Genomic DNA, 21,723 nt, shown 5'->3' with positions numbered 1-21,723 from the left:
TTTCACTTTCCAGAATCAAACCATTAACATAAAACCTCACGCAAAAAACTTGGGTATAATAATAGATTCTAGACTTACAATGACTGACCACATATCCGAAATTGTAAAAAAATCTTTTCACAAAATTTACATGATAAAAAAGCTTAAACCACTTCTTCTTCCGAATGATTTCCGATTGATCACCCAGGCTCTAATTCTATCCTCACTAGACTATTGTAATTCACTGTACCTTGGTTTACCTCAATCCACTATACAACCTCTACAGTTAATACAAAATGCAGCTGCCCGAATGTTATGTAATGTATCCCGGACAGACCACATCACCCCTATTTTACAATACTTGCACTGGCTTCCAATTTCATATCGTATAACGTATAAAATTTTGTCTACAATACACAACCTACTCTACAATACCAATTCTATCTGGCTATGTTCATTATTAAGAATCTACAGACCGACTAGATAACTCCGTTCCCTCGACAAATGCATTTTAGAAGTACCTACAATAAAATCCGTTAGTTTAGCTTTAACTCGTAAGCGAGCATTTTCTGTTGCCGGTCCAATACTGTGGAACTCACTCCCAGAACATATCTGACTGACAGCTAACCGTACAGAATTTAAAAAACTACTAAAAACCCACCTTTTTACCTGTGCATACAATTTATATTAAGGTTTATCATATTACATTATGATTGTCAATATAATTGTCTATCTTGAAAATTTTAATTTGTTTGTATCTATGTATTGCTTATTTATGTATGTGTAATTATGTAAACCGCCTAGACGGATAGTTCCCTACCCATTGTGCGGTATATAAAACTTTTAAATAAATAAATAAATAAATAAATGCTCAGTACCTGGAACCTTCGAAAGGGGGCACAATGGGATTAGGAATTGAGCTTTATGTGGGACTTTGATCTACTTTGGTAAATGCGCATAAAATCGCTGCTGAGCAGACCAGAGAGGCCTTCTGCGCTTCACCTACTGTCATTTACTATGTAAGATGGTGAACTGCTGCCAAAAAAGCCTGGCTCTTCTGAAACAAGTTGCATCATACGTGCCCGACGCTGATGCGATTTATGTTTGATTTTTTCTTCATTGTTGCCCCTTTCTGCCTTTTCCTGCTACTTCAGCACCGAGACCTCCACACCCTGCCAGTGCACCTGAGTCCCTCCTTACCTGACTCCTTTCCCCACTCACCCTCCCCTCACAGACTGTTACTAATTACAAATCTATAACTCCAGTTATTGCCTCAATCACTTCAACAGCTCCCCACCTGTACAATGCCAGCATCAGCCCAGTTAATCCGCTCTCCTCGGTCTCACATCTCCACCTCTGCCCCGGTTAACCTGCTCTCCCTGCCCTGTCTCTGTCTCTCACCCACCCCAGTCACCTCCCTGCCCAGTCTCTCTCACCCACCCCAGTCACCTCCCTGCCCAGTCTCTGTCTCTCACCGAACCCAGTCACCTCCCTGCCCAGTCTCTCTCACCCCCCCCCCCACCAGTCACCTCCCTGCCCAGTCTCCGCTCACCCCGGTCAACTCCCTGCCCAGTCTCTCTCACTCACCCCAGTCACCTTCCTGCCCAGTCTCCGTCTCTCACGCTCACCCCAGTCACCTCCCTGCCCAGTCTCCGTCTCTCACGCTCACCCTGGTCACCTCCCTGCCCAGTTTCCGTCTCTCACGCTCACCCCGGTCAACTCCCTGCCCAGTCTCTCTCACCCACCCAGTCACCTTCCTGCCCAGTCTCCGTCTCTCATGCTCACCCCAGTCACCTCCCTGCCCAGTCTCCGTCTCTCACGCTCACCCCAGTCAACTCCTTGCCCAGTCTCCGTCTCTCACGCTCACCCCCTGCTCAGTCTCTCACATTCACCCCAGTCACCTCCCTGCCCAGTCTGTCTCTCACACTCACCCCCCTGCGCAGTCTCCGTCTCTCACACACACCCCAATCACCTCCCTGCCCAGTCTCCGTCTCTCACGCTCACCCCAGTCAACTCCTTGCCCAGTCTCCGTCTCTCACGCTCACCCCAGTCAACTCCTTGCCCAGTCTCCGTCTCTCACACACACCCCAATCACCTCCCTGCCCAGTCTCTCACATCACCCCAGTCACCTCCCTGCCCAGCCTCAGTCTCTCACACACACCCCAGTCACCTCCCTGCCCAGCCTCAGTCTCTCACACACACCCCAGTCACCTCCTGCCCAGCCTCAGTCTCTCACACACACCCCCAGTCACCTCCTGCCCAGCCTCAGTCTCTCACACACACCCCCAGTCACCTGCCTGCCCAGTCTGTCTCTCACACACTCCGTCACTTCCCTGCCCAGTCTGTCTCTTACACACACACCCCAATCACCTTCCTGCTGCTGCCTTCTCAGCGGCTCTGACTTAGCAAGCATTTCTATTATAAAAATATGCCACAGCACCCAAGCCTTTCTTTTAGGTGTTGGGATATCCCTAGGCTCCCGCGGCTCCCCCATCTGCCTGAATTTACGGCCGCTGGGAACTCCAATTGCCCCATCTGTAATCAGCATGGCTGAGTGCCACTTTTACTCACTGTTGCATGGGGGGAGGGGGGGGGGAATCCCCGGAGCAACCGGCCTCTTCGTACTTGCGACTCACTGCCGCTTTGGGGAATCCCTACTCTATCGCGGTTCCCTGCCGCTTTGGAAGCGGAAAATCCTGGCGCGGCTCGCCACTGTTTAATTTCAGCAATTCTAGCCCGTGGCGGCCACGAGGTCGCGTTTCTTCGCTACCACAAGCCTAGACACTTGCTACTTCTCCCAACCCCCCTCAAACTACCCCACCCCCGGGCTGTTAGATACCCCCTTCTTCCTGCCCCACTGGCCAATCAGCGGCTTCCTCTTCCCACTAGCAAGAAGAAGGGAGGAGGCTTCCCATTGGCCCGCGGGGGCAGGAAGAAGGGAGGAGGCTTCCCATTGGCCCGCGGGGGCAGGAAGAAGGGAGGAGGCTTTCCATTGGCCCGCGGGGGCAGGAAAAAGGTAAAGGGGAGTATAACTGGGGCTGTGGGACACCGGGAGCCGCGACGTACCAGCTGCTGCTTGGTGACACAGCGGTTGAGAACAGCTGGTCTAGGAGGCGCCAAATAGGCTTGAAGGGTCTGTGGCATTTTTTTTTCCCAGGGAACGCTGCCGGTCGGCCCGCTTTTCTAGAGCGGGGATCGGAGTAGCCGGTCGCCGAGCAGGCTGGCAGGGCTCTTAACTCCGCCTCCCTCCCTGAGCGAGACCATTGGGACGGCGCATGCGCCCCGTGGAGCCGTTCAGGAGGCCCATCGCGGGCGCTGCTCCAGACCCAAACGTTTCAGCGCTGAGGTCGGGGGTCGTTTATTTCTTTCCATCTGTAAGTGAAAAAAACCCCTGGAAATAGATGAGAACAGTAACGGTTGGTTTCCGGGGGAAATTGTAAAAAATCTGTAGGTTAGATTATTTCGGCCTGCCCTCCTTAAGAGCTTGTTTTCCGGAGATGGGGGACAAATAAATAAAGATGAGACGCGGTTTCTTTTCTCCCCGAAATAACAACACTAGAAGGACAGGGTCTATAGCTAGAAGTCTATGTATGTGGGGGCGGGGGAAAACCAGCACTTAATATGGAGTGAGTTCAAATAATAACCAACTCTTTTCTGGGTGACATGGCCAGATGTATGGGCCTGGGAAATGACCTCCGCTCTCTGGAGGGGAAACTTGGGTCGGGCCAGCTTTTCTGACATTGTTTCCTGCGGAAAGAGAGGATACAAATCCCACGCCTGGGGATGTCGGTTCAAGAACCGGAAGCGGCTCCGGGATCTCCGGCCATGAGCCAGGAAGCTCTGGTCATAACCTTGTGTCACCCGCTTTTCCCAGGACAAACCCAGAGAGGTCAATCCAGTTCTGATTTTACCTTCTCTCTTCTTCCCCCCCCCCAATCCACACTTCAGACTTCCCTGAGTAGGAAACCATGCATGTAATGGGATAAAACCAGGACACTGAATGTGCAGGAGTAGGTAACCCCTGTCCTCGAATGATTCAAGTCCAGTTTTCAAGATATCCACAATGAATATTGCACGAGATAGATTTGCGTGCAACGGAGGCAGTGCAGGTAAATATCTCTTGCATATTCAGTGTGGATATCCTGAAAACCAGACCTGTTTGCAGTTTTTGAGGACTGGAGTTGCCTATCCCTGATCTAGTGCAGGTCAATAAAGTTAGATCTGTAGCAATAAAATCCTGTTACTCTCTTTCTGGTTTTCTGTATGCCCTGGTGCAGGGTTAGTGTCTGGTTGGCCTGGGGTGGCCCAGGGCTGATTGACATGTTTTTGTGCTTCCAGGATCAGACCAGTTCAGGCTGGAACAGCAGCAACAACAGCAGCAGCAGTAGCTGCCCCAGTGCTGGGACTATGGGGTCCCAGGCACCACAGCACAGGGGCCACTGTCCGTACCATGGGATACAGGTGAGGGATGATCTGCTGGAGAACGTAGACTGGTTTACTAACAATTGATCTGTTACTGATTTTACTGGTGTAGTTACTGCTTTGGTGGGTGATCTGTTACTGATTTGGTTGGAGGTCTTTCTGGTTTGGCTGGGAAGTCTGATGTTTTTGGGTCTGTGATGCTGCAACCTTGTCAAACCACGAGCTGCTGTGACTTTTCTGAGGTATGACAAGACCACAGCTGAGAGGGTTTTAAAGTGCTGGACATGCCAGAGACCTTGGCATAATGCTGGAAATTTGGAATCTCATGCAATCAAGGTCTTAGTTGCCACTGTTGTAGAACCATGGGGACTGATACATTTTTAATAGGTCTTTGGAGGGATAAGGGGGAGGAGGCGTTCACATGGAGTGGGGATCCCCCTTAATTCTCTCCCCTCCTCCCCCCCCCCCCGGCATACACACGAGTAACTTTCCTCTGGGTGAGGGCTTGGGCTTTATCCAAATTCCCCCAGAAGAGCTCTTAGGGCAAGAAGCCTTCCCCCATTCCCTTGGGTTTTGAAAAGGTATCCTCAGCAAATTCCTGGGCTTTAGAAAGTTTAAAAAGAATGCTTTAACCAATCACAAATCAAAACCTGGACTAGAGATATAAAAAGTCAAGCTTCTAATAGTTTTTAAGAACAGATGGTAGCCATCACTGGCATAGCACTCAGAAATGGGGCAGCAAGTCGCTTACATAATCACATGTGGGGGATGGGGGTTAGCAGTGCTAGGGGCTGCGTTAGGCATGAGGAGTTGGGACCGATCTTACACACCCTGCAGCTGGATTTCCAGTTCCCAGAAAATAATTTTTCTTCCTGCCCGAACTGGAATTCTGTCTCCACCTCCCATCTGTGGGAACAATTTAGCTGGAAAATGAGATTGCAGGATGCCTGGCGGGAGAATTAGATGGGGCTCTCCCATTTGGTATGTATGGGACAGAGTAGTTTGCATAGGTGGGGGGATGCTTAGAGCAAACAAGAAAAAATATTTTTAATTCTAAAAACTCAAGAAACTGTCCTTGGAAAATTACTGAGAAATAGGGCCTCCCAAAAACAGGGGGAGGCCTTATTTTGACATGATGTTCTACATGGAACGGTGTGGCAGGGTGATCAGACCCTGAGGAAAGGTGTGTTAGGGAAGAAGTGGATGGTGTATCCAGATTTGCCTTGGTTCGGAGGATAACTCTTGTGCTTTCTCCCTTTCTCCAGGTGTCCAGAGAGAGGAATTGGGCCTGCGAGCGATGCTAAGCCGGTGGTCCAGCAAACCGCGGGTCAGCGAGCAAGAAGAGGGGGATGCATGAGAAGGCCTGATGGTGCACGAGGTCAGGATCCAGCGCAGGATTGTTAGTAACCAGGAGATTAGCCTCTGGAAGCTTTTATTCTTTTTTTTTTCTCCTGTGTTTCTCTCTCTAAAATGGTTTAAAAAGACAACAGAGTTCCATTCTCGCTCTGAGGCTGCCCCATATACACATTGGTTTTTGGTTTTCAGGGTCGGAGGGGCCCAACAGCTGTTTACTCTGCCATGTGGGTGGGAAGAGTGAGGGTAGCCTGACTCACATCTGAGGAGACACTCACAGACTGAACATAACGTGCGCAAAGCTGCTTCTGTATGCCATACCAGACTCCTAAATGTGCCTGCTCTTAGGATTTATTTATTTATTTATTTAAAGGCTTTTTATATACCGATGTTCATGTTATAGTACATATCGCGTCAGTTTACAGAGAACTAAGGTTAGAAATTACAATGAACATAAGGGGTAAATAGAAACATGGTGTACATAGTGATTGAAGAAAAAAAAAACTAACGTTAGCATTACATAGAAAAAACATTGTATCAAAAAATTTAAGAACATAAGATTCTGCTGGCCTAGAGGACAAGCACAGGTTATGGAGCCTGGCACTTCTAAGACTAGAGGGATTGGCACCACTAGGAGGAGAGAACTCAGGAGACAGGCACCTCTAGGACTGATGGCCACAGGGACATAGGCCCAGTTACCTCTAGGACTGGAGGGCTCAGGAGATGGGCACAGGGATACAGAACCTGTCACCGCTAGGACTGGAGGGCTCAGGGGAGGGGCACAGGGATACAGAGCCTGTCACCGCTAGGACTGGAGGGCTCAGGGGAGGGGCACAGGGATACAGAGCCTGTCACTTCTAGGACCGGAGGGCTTAGGAAATGGGCATAGGGATACAGAGCCTGTCACTTCTAGGACTGTGGGGCTCAGGAGATGGGCACAGGGATACAGGGTTTCTTGCCTTCCTCTGCCTATAGGTAGTTCCTCCAGCGCAGGGCTGAGGCATGTTGGCAGGGTACTGGTTGCACTGCTGCGGCCTGGGTTCTGCCTGTTCTGTTTCAGGGCGGTTAATAGCTTGCATTTGGGGCCTGACACCTTTTGCCAGCCCTAAATTCACTAAAAATGCTTAACAATAGAGAATTCACTGATGAAAGGTTACGGGGGAATTAAAAAACCTGACAATCAGGCTGATACAGTAAAAATTGCGGGAGAGCAGGCGAGCACCCGCGCTCCTGTGCTCGCGATTCGGTAAATAAAATTATTCAAATTGGGGCCCGTGGTAAAAAGAGGCGCTAGGGACACTAGCACGTCCCTAGCTCCTCTTTTTGGACAGGAGCGGCAGCTGTCAGCGGGTTTGATAGCCAACGCTCAATTTTGCCGGCGTCGGTTCTCAAACCCGTTGACAGCCACGGGTTTGGAAACTGGTTTTCAGGCCGCGGGCAGATTTTAATTTTTTTTTTTATTATTTTTGATTATTTTTAACTTTTGGGACCTCCGACTTAATATCGCCATGATATTAAGTTGGAGGGTGTACAGAAAAGCAGTTTTTACTGCTTTTCTGTGCACTTTCCCGGTGCCGGCAGAAATTAACGCCTACCTTTGGGTAGGCGCTAATTTCTGAAAGTAAAATGTGTGGCTTGGCTGCACATTTTACTTACTGAATCGCGCGGGAATACCTAATAGGGCCATCAACATGCATTCGCATGTTACGGGCACTATTCATTTCGGGGGGGGGGGGGGGGGTTGGACGCACATTTTCGACACGCTATTACTCCTTACTGAATAAGGGGTAAAGCTAGTGCGTCCAAATGGCCTGAATGAAGCTACAGTCAGCAGGAGGTTTTGTTTTTTTTAGGTTGTACACTTTGCAGTTTAATCTGAATGTTCCCTGTTCATACCTGGATCAGTCCAGACTCCTGGGTTTTGCTTCCCCTCCAGCAGATGGAGACAGAGAAGTTTTTGGCTGACACTGCCCTATACTTCGAGGTGTTACCTACAGTCTGTCCATATTTGTTTCTCCAGCAGATGGTGGAGGTGCAAAATCCTACAGTCTGACAGTTTCAAAAAAAAGAAAGAAGTCAGAAGTTTCCTGAGCCTCCCAGGGGGTTGGCAGGTCCTGGTGGGACCATCCCCCCTGGTATTTGAGGCTGTGTTGAGCTGAGGGTCAGGGACCTTGCTTGTTTGCCCTGCTGACAGCGATCGGGGTGATACCGGGGAGCACGGTTCACTCACCCTGAAGGGAACAGGACCCGGTGTCACTTTTGGAGTCAGGTTTAAATAAATAAATAAATAAATGGACAAGTTCCTTTGCCCTGCAGGTAAAATCAACTGTCCGAGGCTGATTCTCCATTCCCTCCAACGCTGTTCTGCTGCCTTCCTGTTTTTCTGTCGCTGATAGCTTTGCCGATGCCCCGGGGTAGTTCTGGCTGGCTTCTGATGCAGCGTGGCGCAGCCTGCTGTGCGGGTGAAGGCGCGCACGCCTCTCACACGATGGTCTTTGTTCTGGGTGCCTCCCTGGTGGCTCAGTCGGGCGCAGCAGCCTTCTCCAGATCCGTTCCCGCGAGGCCATTTTGTCTGCCTTTCGGGCTGCTGCGCAAACCATGGAGGGGGAAGGGAATTCCTCTCCTCCCTTATCCCCACAGCAAGGTGCCTCCGAGGGGGGCAGATTGCCTGAGGATTTAGTGCTTTTGGTGGAGGAGGGCCATGGGGGGGGGATTCGAACTTCTCCTCGTTTTCCTCCAAATTTGTTTTGCTGCTTCACAAGGCTTTCAAAGCCAGGAAGGCAGCTAGAACTTCTCCCTCCAAGTTGGTTCAGAAGCCTACCAAGGAGGAGGGTCCTGGCCCCCAAGAGACCCAGGCTTCCGGAGGGCGAGGGGGTCACAAAGGCCTTAAGCATCCCCTGAGGATCTCGACCTGCGGGGGGACTCCTCCTATGAGGCTTCGGAGCCTCCTATGAAGCTTCGGAGCCAGATGACCCGAGGGGCAAAGCACCATAGGGGGCAGACCCTGATCTGGGCGACCAGGACCACAATTTGCAGGACCACAGTTAGCGGGGTCTCCGATGGTTGAAGGGGATGACCCTAAGGTGGTCCGCTTCTTCCGTAAGGACAAGCTGGGTCCGCTTATTCCCGCAGTTCTGGAGGAATTGGGCATTGAGGCCCCTCAGGAGGACTCTCGGATGGGAGCTGTTGATCGGTCATGGTGGGTCTCCATGGTCCAACCCGGTCTTTCCCCTTTCATCTCTCCATTACTGACCTATGGTTTCGGGCATGGGACACTCCAGACTTAGGTTTAAAGGTCAAGTAGGGCAATGGATAAGCTGTACCCACTACCAGAAGAAGTGCTGGACCTCCTCAGGGTTCCCAAAGTGGATGCGGCGGTATCGGCAGTCACCTAGAAGACCACCATCCTGGTGACGGATGCTATGGCGCTAAAGGATCTCCAAGATCGGAAGCTAGAGGTGCAGCTTAAGAAGATATTTGAAGTATCAGTGCTTGGGGTGCGGGCTGCCATGTGTAGCAGTTTCACCCTGAGAGCAAGTCTTCGCTGGGTGCAGCAATTGCAGATGGGCACGTCTCTGTTGGAAGAGGAAGCCATACAGGCTGGGCGGCTGGAGGCTGCTGCGGTGGCTTACAGTGCGGACACGCTCTACGATCTCCTTTGAACTTCGGCCAGGACTATGGTTTCGGCTGTCTCTGCCCGCAGACTCCTCTGGCTGAGGAACTGGTCGGCGGATGTTTCCTCTAAGGCTCAACTGGGTTCTTTGCCGTTCAAGGGCAAGCTGCTCTTTGGGAAGGACTTAGAAGGCATGATCTAATCCCTCGGAGAGAATGAAGTCCATAAGCTGCCGGAGGATAGACCCAAGGCAAGGGGCTCATTCTCCCCTCACTCAAATTTCTGTGGGAATCGTAGGTTTCGGGCTTCTAGATCGTCCGGCTCCTCATCTAGGCAGAACTCTGGCAGACAGTAGTCCTGGAACCAGTCGTTTTGAGGCTGGCGCCTTGGCAGAAACGGTGCCTCCCAAAGTACGGAAGGAGTTAAGTCCTCCCAGTGAGGAGAGGCCAGTTCACTCCTCTGTTCTGGTAGTAGGGGGCAGGTTGGTTCTGTTTTGGGTCCTCAATATCATAAGACACGGCTATGCTTTAGATTTTGCTCAGCCCCTTTGGGAGCGCTTTCTCCTTTCCCCATGCTTGTGCGAGACACTTTGCGGCACCTTCATGAGCTCAGAGCTATCGTGTCAGTTCCTCTGGAGGAGCGAGGGAAAGGCCGCTATTTCTTCAGCGCGGCGAGTGTCGGAGCTTCAGGCTTTGTTCTGTAGGGAGCCCTTCTTAAGGATCATGGATACGGGAGTCTCTTTGAGGACAGTTCCCTCCTTTCTCCCAAAGGTGGTATTCTCCTTTCATTCGAATCACTCTGTGGAACTCCCTTCCTTCCCAGACTTGGACCGCTTGATCCTCAGTCTAAGGACCTGCATAAGTTGGATGTGCGGCGGGTTCTGTTATGTTACTTGGAAGTTACAAATAGCTTCCGCTTGTCAGACCATTTTTTCGTGCTGTGGAGTGGCCCCAGAAGGGGGGCATAAGGCGTCCGGTACCAGTTGGCCTTCGGGCGCATTCTACCCGGTCACAGGCGGCTCCGTGGGCTCTGTGTCGGCAAGTTTCGCCACAGGAGATTTGTAGGGCGGCAACTTGGAAGTCTTTGCACACCTTTGCCAGGCATTATCGGTTGGATGTCCAGGTTCTGGGGGGTTTTGGAGAAGGTGTGCTCAGAGCGGGCCTCTCTGGATCCCATCCCATTTAAGGACAGCTCTGGTACATCCCAGGAGTCTGGACTGATCCGGGTACGTACAGGGAAAGGAAAATTGGTTCTTACCTGCTTTTATTTGTTCGCGTCCCGCCCATTTCAGAGTTGGGGAAACGGAGACTCCACTCGCTCATTACTTATTGTTTTTCTCTGCAGATTTTGTTCTGAAGGTTACAGCCAGTTCTGCTCCCACTTGGGGTTCGAGTGTGGGCAGGGTTTTTGGCATTGCAGGGTTTCTCCTCCCTTTGCTCATGAGGGGGTAAAATTGTTAATAGTTTGTGCAGTTTTTATTCATTATGCTTGGGTACAGTGTAATACTGACGGACTGTAGGTGGCACCTCAAGGTATAGGGCAGTGTCAGTCAAAAACTGCTCTGTCTCCATCTACTGGAGAGGAGGCAAAACCCAGGAGTCTGGACTGATCCGTGATACTACAGGAATGAAAATTAGCAGATAAGAACCAATTTTCCTTTGCCGATATTCCTGGAAGTGAGTTAGAAACATCGTGTTGGGCAGCAGAAATCCTGGCAGCTCCCAGAGGTCTGCACAGTCCTCTCCCTGAAAACGGGAAGGAGCAAGGAGTCCCAGGGAATTGAGTTTCTTCAAAAAGTATTTAAGACTAAAACGTGTTCTGCTTTTCCCTTTCTCTTGCTGGTGGGAAGGGGAATGGGAACGAGATCACTGAGGCACTTGAAGCAAAACATGTGCAGCCTCCCCCAGGTGTGTGGGTCCCTTTTTCCAAGGGGATTTGATATCCTGATATCGTGCAGCGGTTGGCAAAGTGAGGCCTTGATAAATAGGCTGTACTCCGTGGCGGGAACTGCAGAGCAGATTCTGGTGGAGGAAAAACAAGAATGTTGATTTGTTGCAGTCAGCTGGGGGAAGAACACTGGCTGAGCTTTCTCTGCCAGGTTGATTCTGCAGTAACAGGGTAGAAGAAATATTAGGTGCTTACCCTAGAAAACATGACAGGTGGAAGTCAATGTATTTAAAACTGCTGGCTTACTTTTACTAGGGGTGCCGATTCTTCTACTTTCTCCCTGAACCCCAGCAGTGCTCATACCGTGCCAGGGCTATCGGCATGGAACAGTCATGAATGATAAGTGCTGGGCCTGAGAGATTGCTCAGAGGAGCCTGCACTGGTGTGGCTCTTCCCTGACCTGGGGGAGGGGTAGAGAGGTTCAGCACCTCTCATGTCCCTGCAGCCTGCCTGAGATAAGCCCTATCAGCTCCCTGTGCTCCTGCTGCAAAGAGCTGGGTGCCCATGAACAAACAGATGGAAGACTTGTGTGAAAGGCGCAGCTCGGTGAACTGGCTGGTATTAAATAATACTCATCATGCTGCCAGCTAGAACACCAGCGTAGCTCTGAGACTGTGGTGATCGCCGTTCAGCTCGCTATATGTGGGGGTGTGTTTGATTGCATAAATATGCTTATATCTTTATGTATTTGTATGCATGTACATAAACATATCCCTAAGATAGAGGGATTTTGTACAAACAGTAGTTTACCCCAAAATGGTTCTTGATTCTGCTGAGTAAGCACAGGTTACAGGAGGGGGGGGGGGGGGGGGGTAAGGGTCAGGACTGGTGGAGTTGTAGGGGAGGATTTGTGCCTGTCCCCAGGCAGTAGTGTGCTCTCATTTCCCCCCTGCATCCTTCCACTCCTCATGTGTCTCCTTGCTGTCTTAATTCCACAGATGAGTAACGCAGTGGCAGAGAAGCAGTCGCTGGGCCCGTCAGGGGGTATCACCCCCCTGCAACAGATGCTGGCATCAGGAACCGGGGCCCTCTTCACCTCCCTATTTGGTAGGGGCCTGACTGACACAAGGTCATGTTTCTAGGTGGCAGGAAAAGAGTAAGATGAATTGACCCTTCAGAGCAGAGGTGCACAGTTATGATTCCATATTTCAGAATATCTGCAGTGAACATATCTGCATACAACTAGTCTAAGAAGTAGGCTAATTTGCATAACTCGGTCACCCAGAAATGTGAAATGTTTTCCACCTTTACCTTATATTGCCAGACCTGTGACCTTAACCAGCTGCACCTTCCAATCTGCAGCCTTGCTCACAATCGCACTAAGGTCTGCACCCTGGCAGTTGTACGGCCGCATGGAAGGTAGAGGTAACAGTAAAAGAGATACAGGGTGTGTAAGCAGAGACTGGGAAGGGGGTACTGAGCCAGAGAGAGAGAGGTCCCTGCTACTATGCCTGCTGCAGTGAGGCCATGGTAGTATTTCATCTGAGGCTAATTACAGTGTTCCCCATAGGTCACTTAGCAGTGAGGTAGTATTTTACTGCCTCTCCAATCAACACTTTCAAGTGCTCCTGGGATGCCAGGGAGTGAGAGAGCTGGGCGGGGGTGACTTTTGAAGGCAGAGAGTGATGCCACGCAGGGAGCTCTGCTCTCTGGTTAAGGCACTACAGTGACAAAAAGGACGGAAGGAGCAGGCAGGGATCTGACTAAATCGTTAGGGGAACAGAAGCATAACCTGGTTGTGGGTAGGGAAGGGGGAAGTGTGCGCAGGTTCATCGGTTCTGGGGGAGGAGACAGGAATCCTGAGACGTACAGGGAGGGTGGGGAAGGGATTGAAGGAAACCTCTGCCTTATTGTGGTGTTTTTTTTGTCCTTTTGTAACATCAGTGACTCCACTGGACGTGGTGAAGATCCGGCTGCAGGCCCAGAAAGCCCCTTTCTCCAAAGGTAACAGCTGACAAACGTTGCACTGCTTCTGTCCAAATGCTTTCATTTTTTTACCATAACCCTCTTAGCTGCCGCCCCTACGAGTCACCCAAAAGAGGGTCGCTATCCGGTAAGCGACACGAGTCGCCGACCTCAGACCGTTAGACCACCCTCGGCTGTGCATGTCCCTAAGCGAGGTCTGAAACGAGTGTGGGGTCCAGGGCCCCATCTCAAGATCAGAGGGCACTGGTCTCCCCAGAGCAGGGACTTGATCCATTTGCTCTCTGGCGCTGAGAAGCTGACGCCGCTCACCCATGCCATTTCCTCAGTAATCCAGAAAGAGAATTCCTCTCTGAACATCTCTCTGCAGTTAGAGAGGCAGGCAGGAGAGTGAAGAACTGAACAGGAAGTCTAAAAATTCACCAAACAGGAAAAGCTATCCCCAAGCACAGAGCGGTGACCGAGTAGCAAAACTGACCCAGAGGCCAGTGGCATTTCTAGGTTAACAGATTAATAGAGGCGGAAGCTGTCTAGGTCAAGAGTCCACGTCATTGCTGCCGCAAGGGATTGCAGACTGGTATTCACTCATTCTGCAGCATCTCTGGTCGGAGTCTCAGTGAAGAGGTAGCCTGGGGGTGAGAACCAGGGGGAGGGAGCCCGCGCTCAGAGCCCACTGCCACGCCGGGTGATCTTGGGCAGGTACTTTACCCTCCATTGCCTCAGGTACCGACTTAGATTGTGAGCCCTCTGGAGACAGGGAAATACCTCCAGTAGATCACCTAAAGCTGTGGCTGTCAGATTAGAGCGGAAGAAGCCAGGCTGTGCCCGATGACCCTGGGTAGAAAGGTCGCGGAACGGCATAAGGCCAGAGGGCAGCCTTGGGAGGCCGAGTCCACTGCCCAGGGCAGCGGTTTCAGAGGGACTGGTTGATTGGCAGCCCTGCCCTTGTTAGGGGAAGCTTTTGGAAAGGGCGAGGCGAGAGACAAGTTGCGCGCCCTGAAGGCTGTAGCTGGCGCTTGGAGAAGACTGAGTCAGACCAAGGCGGCCCGACCTGGATTTCTGTCTGCGGAGAATGCCGCCATGTAACCCGTTTAATTGTTTTCTCAGGGGTGCTGGCTCCGTTTCACACGCATACCAGTCTCGCCTGTACCCTGGCTTGCTCGCTGTGCTCTGTGTTTCTCTGTGCTGAGCTAACCTGCCCTGCTTGTCCCGGAGTGCGAGTCCCGACGCTAGGCCAGGCTGCTGCCGGAATCCCCTCTCTCCCCTGCCGGCTGAAACCGCAGGCTGTAGTTGCCTGGAATGCTGGTTTGGGGAAGAGGAGATGTCGGATTATGACTGTTTGTACGATGATAATTTGGCAGACCAGCAGTATCTTGCACCCTGGCCCACCTCACCAGAAGCAGTAGCCTCAGGACGTGGGGGGTAATTGGGGGGTGGTTTTGCTTGGGTGGGGGGGCACGCTTTTTTTTTTCCTGCTCAGAGATCAATACATCCTCTTGTATGTTACAGTGTTGTCAGTAGAGTCTGTACCTTGGACCAACCCCATTCCACAACCCAAATGTGAGTATGCTGGGGGTGTTTTGGCCTCCCCCCTTTCCCACTGTCTGCCCTTTTGGGAAGGCCTGCCCTTGTCACCCTAGTGTAATGGAACCTCCGCCCTCCCAGTTACCCTGGTGTCCCTTCCCCTTCCCTTCTCCTCTCTCTGTATGTGACGATTGGTCTGTGGACCTCGCTGCAGCAGCTTTGAAGCTTTGAGATCATGGTGTGGGAGGAGGGAGTTGTCTGGGCACTGCTTACACTGAAATAATTCTCTTTCATTACCTCCCCCCCCCCCCCCCCCTCCGACGGGCCCCTGCTGCATGGCTGAAGCATTGGGAGACTTGCTGACCCTTGGGACTATGTTCTAGGTCCAGAACGCCCCCTGGACAGCACCACACAAGCCGGCCCTCTATATTTAATGAGTCCATGGGGGACTGTACTGGGGGCCCAGTGACCTCAGGGTCCCTCCTGATCCTCGCTTAATGCAGCCTGGGTAGGACAGACCACCTCTGAGCAGTTTTCCAATTTCTCCTGGCGAGGAAGTCAGTGCCGCTGAGACCCTTACCAGACTGTCTCCTGTACACGCTTTCCCTACTAATAATAAAATAATGCCCCACCTGAATTCTCTGCCTCTCCCCCCTGCTTCTCTCGCCATGTTTGTCTCTCTTTCTCTCCACCCTCTCGGTAGTTCTGCAATTCAGATCTGCAGCTGAGGAAGGGGACTCTTGTGATCGTCTGCCAGCAACGGTCCCCGATGCTGTTGGCGCCTTGTGGGATGTGGAGGGGGGGGGGGGGGGGGGGAGGTTGGCTTGCGAGAAGAAGGTTAGAGTGCTTGCTGGGAGAATGTTGTTCAACTCGCCTGATGGGTTGGCGTTGCAGCGGCTCATCAGAATGAGGATAATTCATGCTGGCAGGTTACCATCTTTCCAATGCTTCATCTCAATCACGCAAGGCTTCCTCCCTCAGGGCCAAAACAGTCAGAGGCAAACTAGGACACGAAGACACGGATAGACAGACAGACAATAATAAAAGGCCGAAGGTTTCCAGCACATTGGCAGCTAGGTCATATTAAGTCAAACGCATTAACAGAAAAGGGAGAGGTGGAATGAGGGAGGTAAGGATTGGAGGAAGGAGCAGAAAAGGATGAGACTGGGGAAGGTTGGACTTGAGGAAGACAAAAGGGGGGAAGGCCTCAGTAACTTTAAAACCCAATATCTAATCAGGAGTGAAATGCGTAGAATGATAAATTGATGGTGTTCCTGATGGGGGGGTGCTGTGTTTTCCATGAGTTTAAAGTTCTCACCTCAAAGTGCAGAGTATGTGGTAAAGCTCCAGCAATATTTGGCAGAGGTGCTAATTCCTTGACTCTCCCCCCCCTTCCACATAGACTGCTGCACCTACCCCTCTAGGGCCACTTCTCTGGCTGGGCACTGATGACGGCATCACTAATGGTCAGTAGCAGGTGGGCGAGGGATACCCTGCCCAGAGGGGCGGATTAGGATGGGTCTCTGGGGGAGAGAGGGGTTGCTGGCCCATGGTTGACCTCCGGCTTTGTTCCCAGGGCGGTGTTTCCTATATTGCAATGGGCTCATGGATCACGTGTACGTGTGCCAGAACGGAACCAGCTGCACCCCTTGGTATAGGACCAGAACCCCCACCCACTTCAGTGGCACCCTGGTAAGTCTGACCCCTCGCCCTTTCAGGAACCTCAGCAGGGGGGAGTGTTCAGGCTCAGTGAGCCATTTGTCCAAAAGCAGGAGACAGACCAGCGGCTAAAATGTTTGGGGGGGGGGAGGGGCTGAGGACAGTTTCCTTTCTCTGCACAGACTGTGCAGTAAAACCAATAAAAAGCACAAGATTAGCACATTTAATAGTGCGAAGACAAAAATACCTTGGCAAGGGGGGAGTATGGGTTGTGTTAATGAAAGTGATTTTATACTAAGAGGGTGCCACCCACTCGCTGATGGGTCTTGTCTTGCCATGGGATTTGTCTTGGCCATGGTTTCATGAGGATGCCACAGCCTAGTGATAGGACCTCTCACTTTCTGCTATTAGTGGCAGCTCTCACCCAGCAAGTGTCCTGGCCTCCCGCTTTATATGTTTGTCACGGCTGTTCCACTATCTGTGTCCCAATTATGGGGTTTAGCTGTGCAGAAGAGAGCAGAAGCAGTGGGTCAAGGTGGTAGGTGTTCCCCGTATGTACCCAGATCAGTCCAGACTCCTGAGTTTTGCCTCCCTGCCAGCAGATGGAGACAGAGAAAGTTTCACTGACACTGTACGTAACTCAGCGTGCCACTTGTAGTCCCTCATTCCTGCTCCTACCCAGATCAGTCCAGACAAGTGGGTTTTGCCTCCCCCACCAGCAGATGGAGGCAGAGAACAAAAACTTTGAGGCACTGCTACATAACTGAGAGTGCCACCTGCTGTCCCTCAGTATTTCTCTGTCTCCAGCAGATGCTAGAGATGCACACCTACAGTCTGACTAAAAAAAAAAATAATAATAATAAAAGAGAGAATTCAGTCTTAGCGGAAGATCAGAGATTGGACTGAGGCTTCCTGAGGTGTTAGGTACTTTTATGGACCATCCCTCAGATGGAGCCGGGCAATCGGGGGGGGGGGGGGGTGGTAACCCCTGTCTGTCTGTAGCCCACTGCTTCCAGAGGCCTTGATAGCCAGGGGACTGGCTTCCTCGTTGCCTCTGAGGTCTCCTCCCTCAGGCCTTCGTCCTCAAACAGGGAAGTATTCCTGCTTGTTCATTTGTATTAAGTTTGAAAAAAAAAAGGTAAAGGAAAAAGAAGATTAGGAGAACTTCAGTGGTGGCGGTTTGGCAGCGGGGTGCCTTCGACAGTGGGTGCTGTCGGCACCAATTACAGGGAGTGAAATGAAAGCCCACCTTTCCTTTTTTACCGCCAGGGGATCCCGGGGGCTGGAGGAGGTTTCCCGCGCGCCATTCAGAGTGGTGCGGCTGTGCTGCTCATCTTGCCGACCGCGCGTGGTGGCGTGTTGTTTTTTTTTTTTTTTTTTTTTTTGTGGCCGCGTGTGCGGCCTGCTCCTTTCATCGGCGCGCACCGGTTGAAATTTTTTCCCTTAGCGCTCTTGCTTGTGCCTCACGAGGAATGGCGCCAAAACTGCGCAAGGCAGCATGTAGGGCAGGCAGCCACTGGACTGCGAGGCTCAGTTCACACGCTCCCTTTGCACCGGCCGTGCATCAGGGGAGGGGGGGGATCTTCCTCAGATGCAGCTGGTGAAAGGAGGGGCCTCTAGGTCATCAGGGGCTGTGACTGTGGTCTCGAGGAGATCGAATTTGTCAGAAGGGCCGGCAGAGGATCACAGTTAGCGATCCACACCCGCCAGGGAGGTTGGAGATTCCCCTCCCCCTCTCTCACCTGTGGATCAGGGGCCTGCGGAGGATGGGAGTCTGATGGTGGTCTACCCGATCAGAGTGGTGAGGATCCAGAGGAGGTTTCTCCAGAGTTTGTCCTATATCCTAAACTTGAGCGCAGCTTTGCGTGGTTGTACTTGTGCACGTACAACCACGGTCTATACAAGCGTGTATTTACCTACATACTTGCACATGTACGACCACGACCTAGTTTTGAGCGCGTACTTGCACATGTCCTGGGTGTGCGTGTATGCCCAGGTGGCATTGGTGCGTGCACAGGAGACCACCTAGAGCCGAAGTTCAGGAGAGGCTAGGCTCTAGGGACGAACAGGTCCAAGCATCTTGCTATCTGTAAGGCTTGCCATCCAATAGCAATTCAGTCCTCACTCGCGCTCTCCGTTTTGTGTCAGCGCTATTTAGATGCCTATGGTGTCTCTGGAGGGGGAGGCGAGGCAACGGTCAGTTCTTCTCCCTTATTCCTGAGATCAGAAGCCTCCCCAAGAGAGAAGTTGGGGAGAGCAAGGTTGGACACATGGGCTCCGGGTTAGATCCATCCTGCATCTCCTGGGTGGAATGTTTTCAGGGCCTGCAGACCTTTCGGCAGGGGCGCCCAGTGAAGGTGAAGCAACCTACTAGGTAGGGGTCGCGTGCTTGCGCTACCCATTTGTCAGTCACAACAGACAAATGCCGCAGGGAGGCAGTCCCTGGTAATGTTCGAGGGGGGTGTGGATCATGAGACATGGGAGGATTCTGATGGCGAATTGGCTTTCTCACCTCTAGAAGAAGGTGAAATTGCATATGTCTGAGAGCTGCTTCGGACTCTGCTCAGACTTTTTCTTTTTTCACAGAGATGTCTTGCTGAGTTTGTTGGCTCAGACCCTGAACACGCTTAGTGTGGCTGTTAGGTCAATTTTAAGTTAAGCATCCTGTTTCTTTCCCCCCTGTATCCAATTCAAGAGATAATGGATTTAAAGAAGGTAAATGCAGCTCTCAAGGTTCTCCGTATCTGCATGGAAACTCTGAGGTCCGTCATAGCGGCGGTACGCAAGGAAGAGTTCTTGGCATCACTCACCATGACTGAGGCGTATCTGCACATAGCCATCAGGCTGAAGCACCAGAGATTCCTGAGGTTCATGGTCCTAAGGGAACATTTTTGGTTTCAACACCTTCCTTTCGGCTGGCAACAGCTGCATGTACCTTCACCGAGGTGATGATGGTGGGGGCGGCCGCATTTCAAAAGGAGGGTGTGTTGGTGCATCTGTATTTGGACGACTGGCTCATTCATGTGAAATCAGAGAATCTCTGTTGGCAATCAGTACAAAAGGTATCAATATGCTTGAAGTCTCTAGGATGATTGGTGACTCTAGCAATGAGCCATTTAATCCTCTTTCAAACTCTGGTGTATCTGGGAGCTCAGTTCGACATGCTGGCGGAGAGAGTGTTTCTCACAGAGAGAGAGTACTGAAATTGTAGAGTAAGATTAAGCTTCTGCTAGAGTTTTTGCTGCCCAGGGTCTGGGATTATTTACAGATCCTGGGTTCTATGGCATTGACATTGGAATTAATGCATTGGGCAGTCGCACATATGTATGTGGCCTCTGCAGGGGTCTCTTCTCTCCCGCTGAAGTTTCATCTTCCTCTCCTGTTAAAGGGAGAAGCCAGGGACAGTCTTTTGTGGTGGCTTACTCAAGCGTGGTGCGGAATTGGAGGTTCTGAATTGGGTAATAGTTACCACCGATGCAAGCCTCTCTGAATGGAGGGTGGTGTGGCAAGATCAGTTGGTGCAGAGCCAGAGGTCGGAACAGGAGGCCTCATGGTCTATCAATTGGTTAGAAACGAGACCAGTGCATTTTGTATTGCTTGCCTGCCTGTCAAGGTTACAGAGCCATCCAGTATAGATCCTATCAGACAATGTGACATCTGTGGCCTTCATCAACCATCATGATAGAAACAAGAATCAGGCAGTGAATCGAGAGGACCGGGAGTTGAATCTCTGGTCAGAGCAGCTGGCAGTGTTTCACTTCATCAGAGTGAACAACATTCAGACGGATTTTCTCAGTCAGAGAAAGTTAGACCCCAGGGAATGGGAACTGTCAGAGGCAGCGATATCTCATTCATGGAAGATGGTATCCCGACCAAAGAGAATACTAAGGCGTTGTGATTTTACAGCCGCTGAACAGAACACGGTATAGAAGGAATCTGAGCTCAGGTGCTGCCATGGGATCGAGGGATTCTTCTTTGTCTTCCCTCTGTGGGCAAGGGATTACGGCGGATAGAGAAACATCTGGACAACGTGATCCTTGTAGCTCCAGAGTGGCCACTTCGACCATGCTTCACAGATCTGATCAACATGGCCATAGAGTGGGTCCTGTGGTTCGGACATCTGTCAAGTCATTTTACTAGGACCCAATATTTTTGGGTCAGGCAGCTTACTTCTATCTTGTCGCTTCTTTTCTGAGAGGAGATGACTGAGATGGAGGGGGTATTCTGAAGCGGTTATTTCCATCTTATTGCAGGCTAAGCGACTTTCTACATACTTGATGTATGTGCAAATTTGGAGTATCTTCAAGTCCTGGTCTACTGTTGACAGAGTGCAGCCTCAGCCTGTTCAGGCTATGGTGTCGCATATTTTGGCTTTTCTACAGAAAGGTTCTGGTCAAGGGACTGGCCTTTTACTCTCTGAGAGTCCAGGTAGTGACATTGTATTGTCTCCGGATGATATACGGTTTCATTGGGGAGCTAAGAACTTGGGTCCTCAGGTGCAGAACATTTTTTCGTCTTGGAATCTGAATCTAGTCTTTAGAGGACTGTGTGAGGCTCAGTTTTTGAACCACTAAAGAGAGCTACGGTTAAGGACTTGACTCTTAGAATGGTTTTCTTGGTGGCTATTTGATCAGCCAAGAGAATTTCAGAGCTCCAGGCGCTGTCGTGTCAAGATCCCTTCCTACAGATACCTGATTCAGGGGTATCTTTATGCATGGTGCCTTTTGTGCCTGAGGTAGTGTCGGCGTTCCATCTTAGTTGGACAGTGGAGCTTCCAGCTTTTCCGCATTTGGATTCCTCTATGCCTCATGCATGTACTGTGGAGTGGTCCAAAGAAGGGAAGTTAGGCGTCTAAGCCTACAATTGTACGGTGGCTGAAGGAACTGATTGAATTGATGTACATTTCTAAAGGCCGCTCGCTGCCACGAGGTTTAGGGGCAACCTCAACGTGTTTTCAGGTGACTTCCTGGGCTGAGTTATAACGGGTGTCTCTGCATGAAATTTGCTGGGTGGCTACTGGAAAGTTGTAGCACATTTTTGCTAGGCATTGCTTGGATGTCTGAGCTCCGGCTTCCATGTGCTTTGAGAGTGTTCTACAAGCTGAACTCTCCAGGTCCCACCGAGTTAAGAGGAGCTTAGGTACATCCCAAGAATCTGGACTGATCTGGGTTTGTACAGGGAAAGAAAAATTGGTTCTTACTTGCTTTTCGTTCCTGTAGTACCACAGATCAGTCCAGACCTGCCCATTTACGGGGGGGGGGGAAGAGTCTGCCGCTTGTACTGTTGCTTTGTATATAGTGCAG

The 21,723-nt window shown here is 51.1% G+C and overlaps 1 protein-coding gene across 6 annotated transcripts in view; it reads left to right on the top strand.

Moving 5' to 3' along the window:
- Positions 1–3,093: 3,093 nt before the first annotated feature.
- Positions 3,094–21,723, top strand: part of SLC25A39 (solute carrier family 25 member 39) — a 34,799-nt gene continuing 16,169 nt past the window's right edge. Inside the window, exons 1-7 of one of the 6 annotated variants that reach the window (XM_029572893.1) lie at positions 3,094–3,112; positions 4,318–4,440; positions 5,667–5,800; positions 12,253–12,361; positions 13,199–13,258; positions 14,747–14,797; positions 16,338–16,453. In XM_029572893.1, the coding sequence (XP_029428753.1) occupies positions 5,768–5,800; positions 12,253–12,361; positions 13,199–13,258; positions 14,747–14,797; positions 16,338–16,453 (369 nt within the window). In that variant the 5' untranslated portion in view covers positions 3,094–3,112; positions 4,318–4,440; positions 5,667–5,767. Of the gene's footprint in view, positions 3,113–3,197; positions 3,354–4,317; positions 4,441–5,666; positions 5,801–12,252; positions 12,362–13,192; positions 13,259–14,746; positions 14,798–16,337; positions 16,454–21,723 lie in introns of those variants that run through there. The other 5 variants (XM_029572894.1, XM_029572892.1, XM_029572895.1 and 2 more) reach the window with 5 other exon arrangements.

Source organism: Rhinatrema bivittatum, chromosome 12 (assembly GCF_901001135.1).
Source record: "Rhinatrema bivittatum chromosome 12, aRhiBiv1.1, whole genome shotgun sequence".
Taxonomy (NCBI): domain Eukaryota; kingdom Metazoa; phylum Chordata; class Amphibia; order Gymnophiona; family Rhinatrematidae; genus Rhinatrema; species Rhinatrema bivittatum.
The sequence above is the reverse complement of the archived record's forward strand: the minus strand, read 5'-3'. Positions and strand labels throughout refer to the sequence as shown.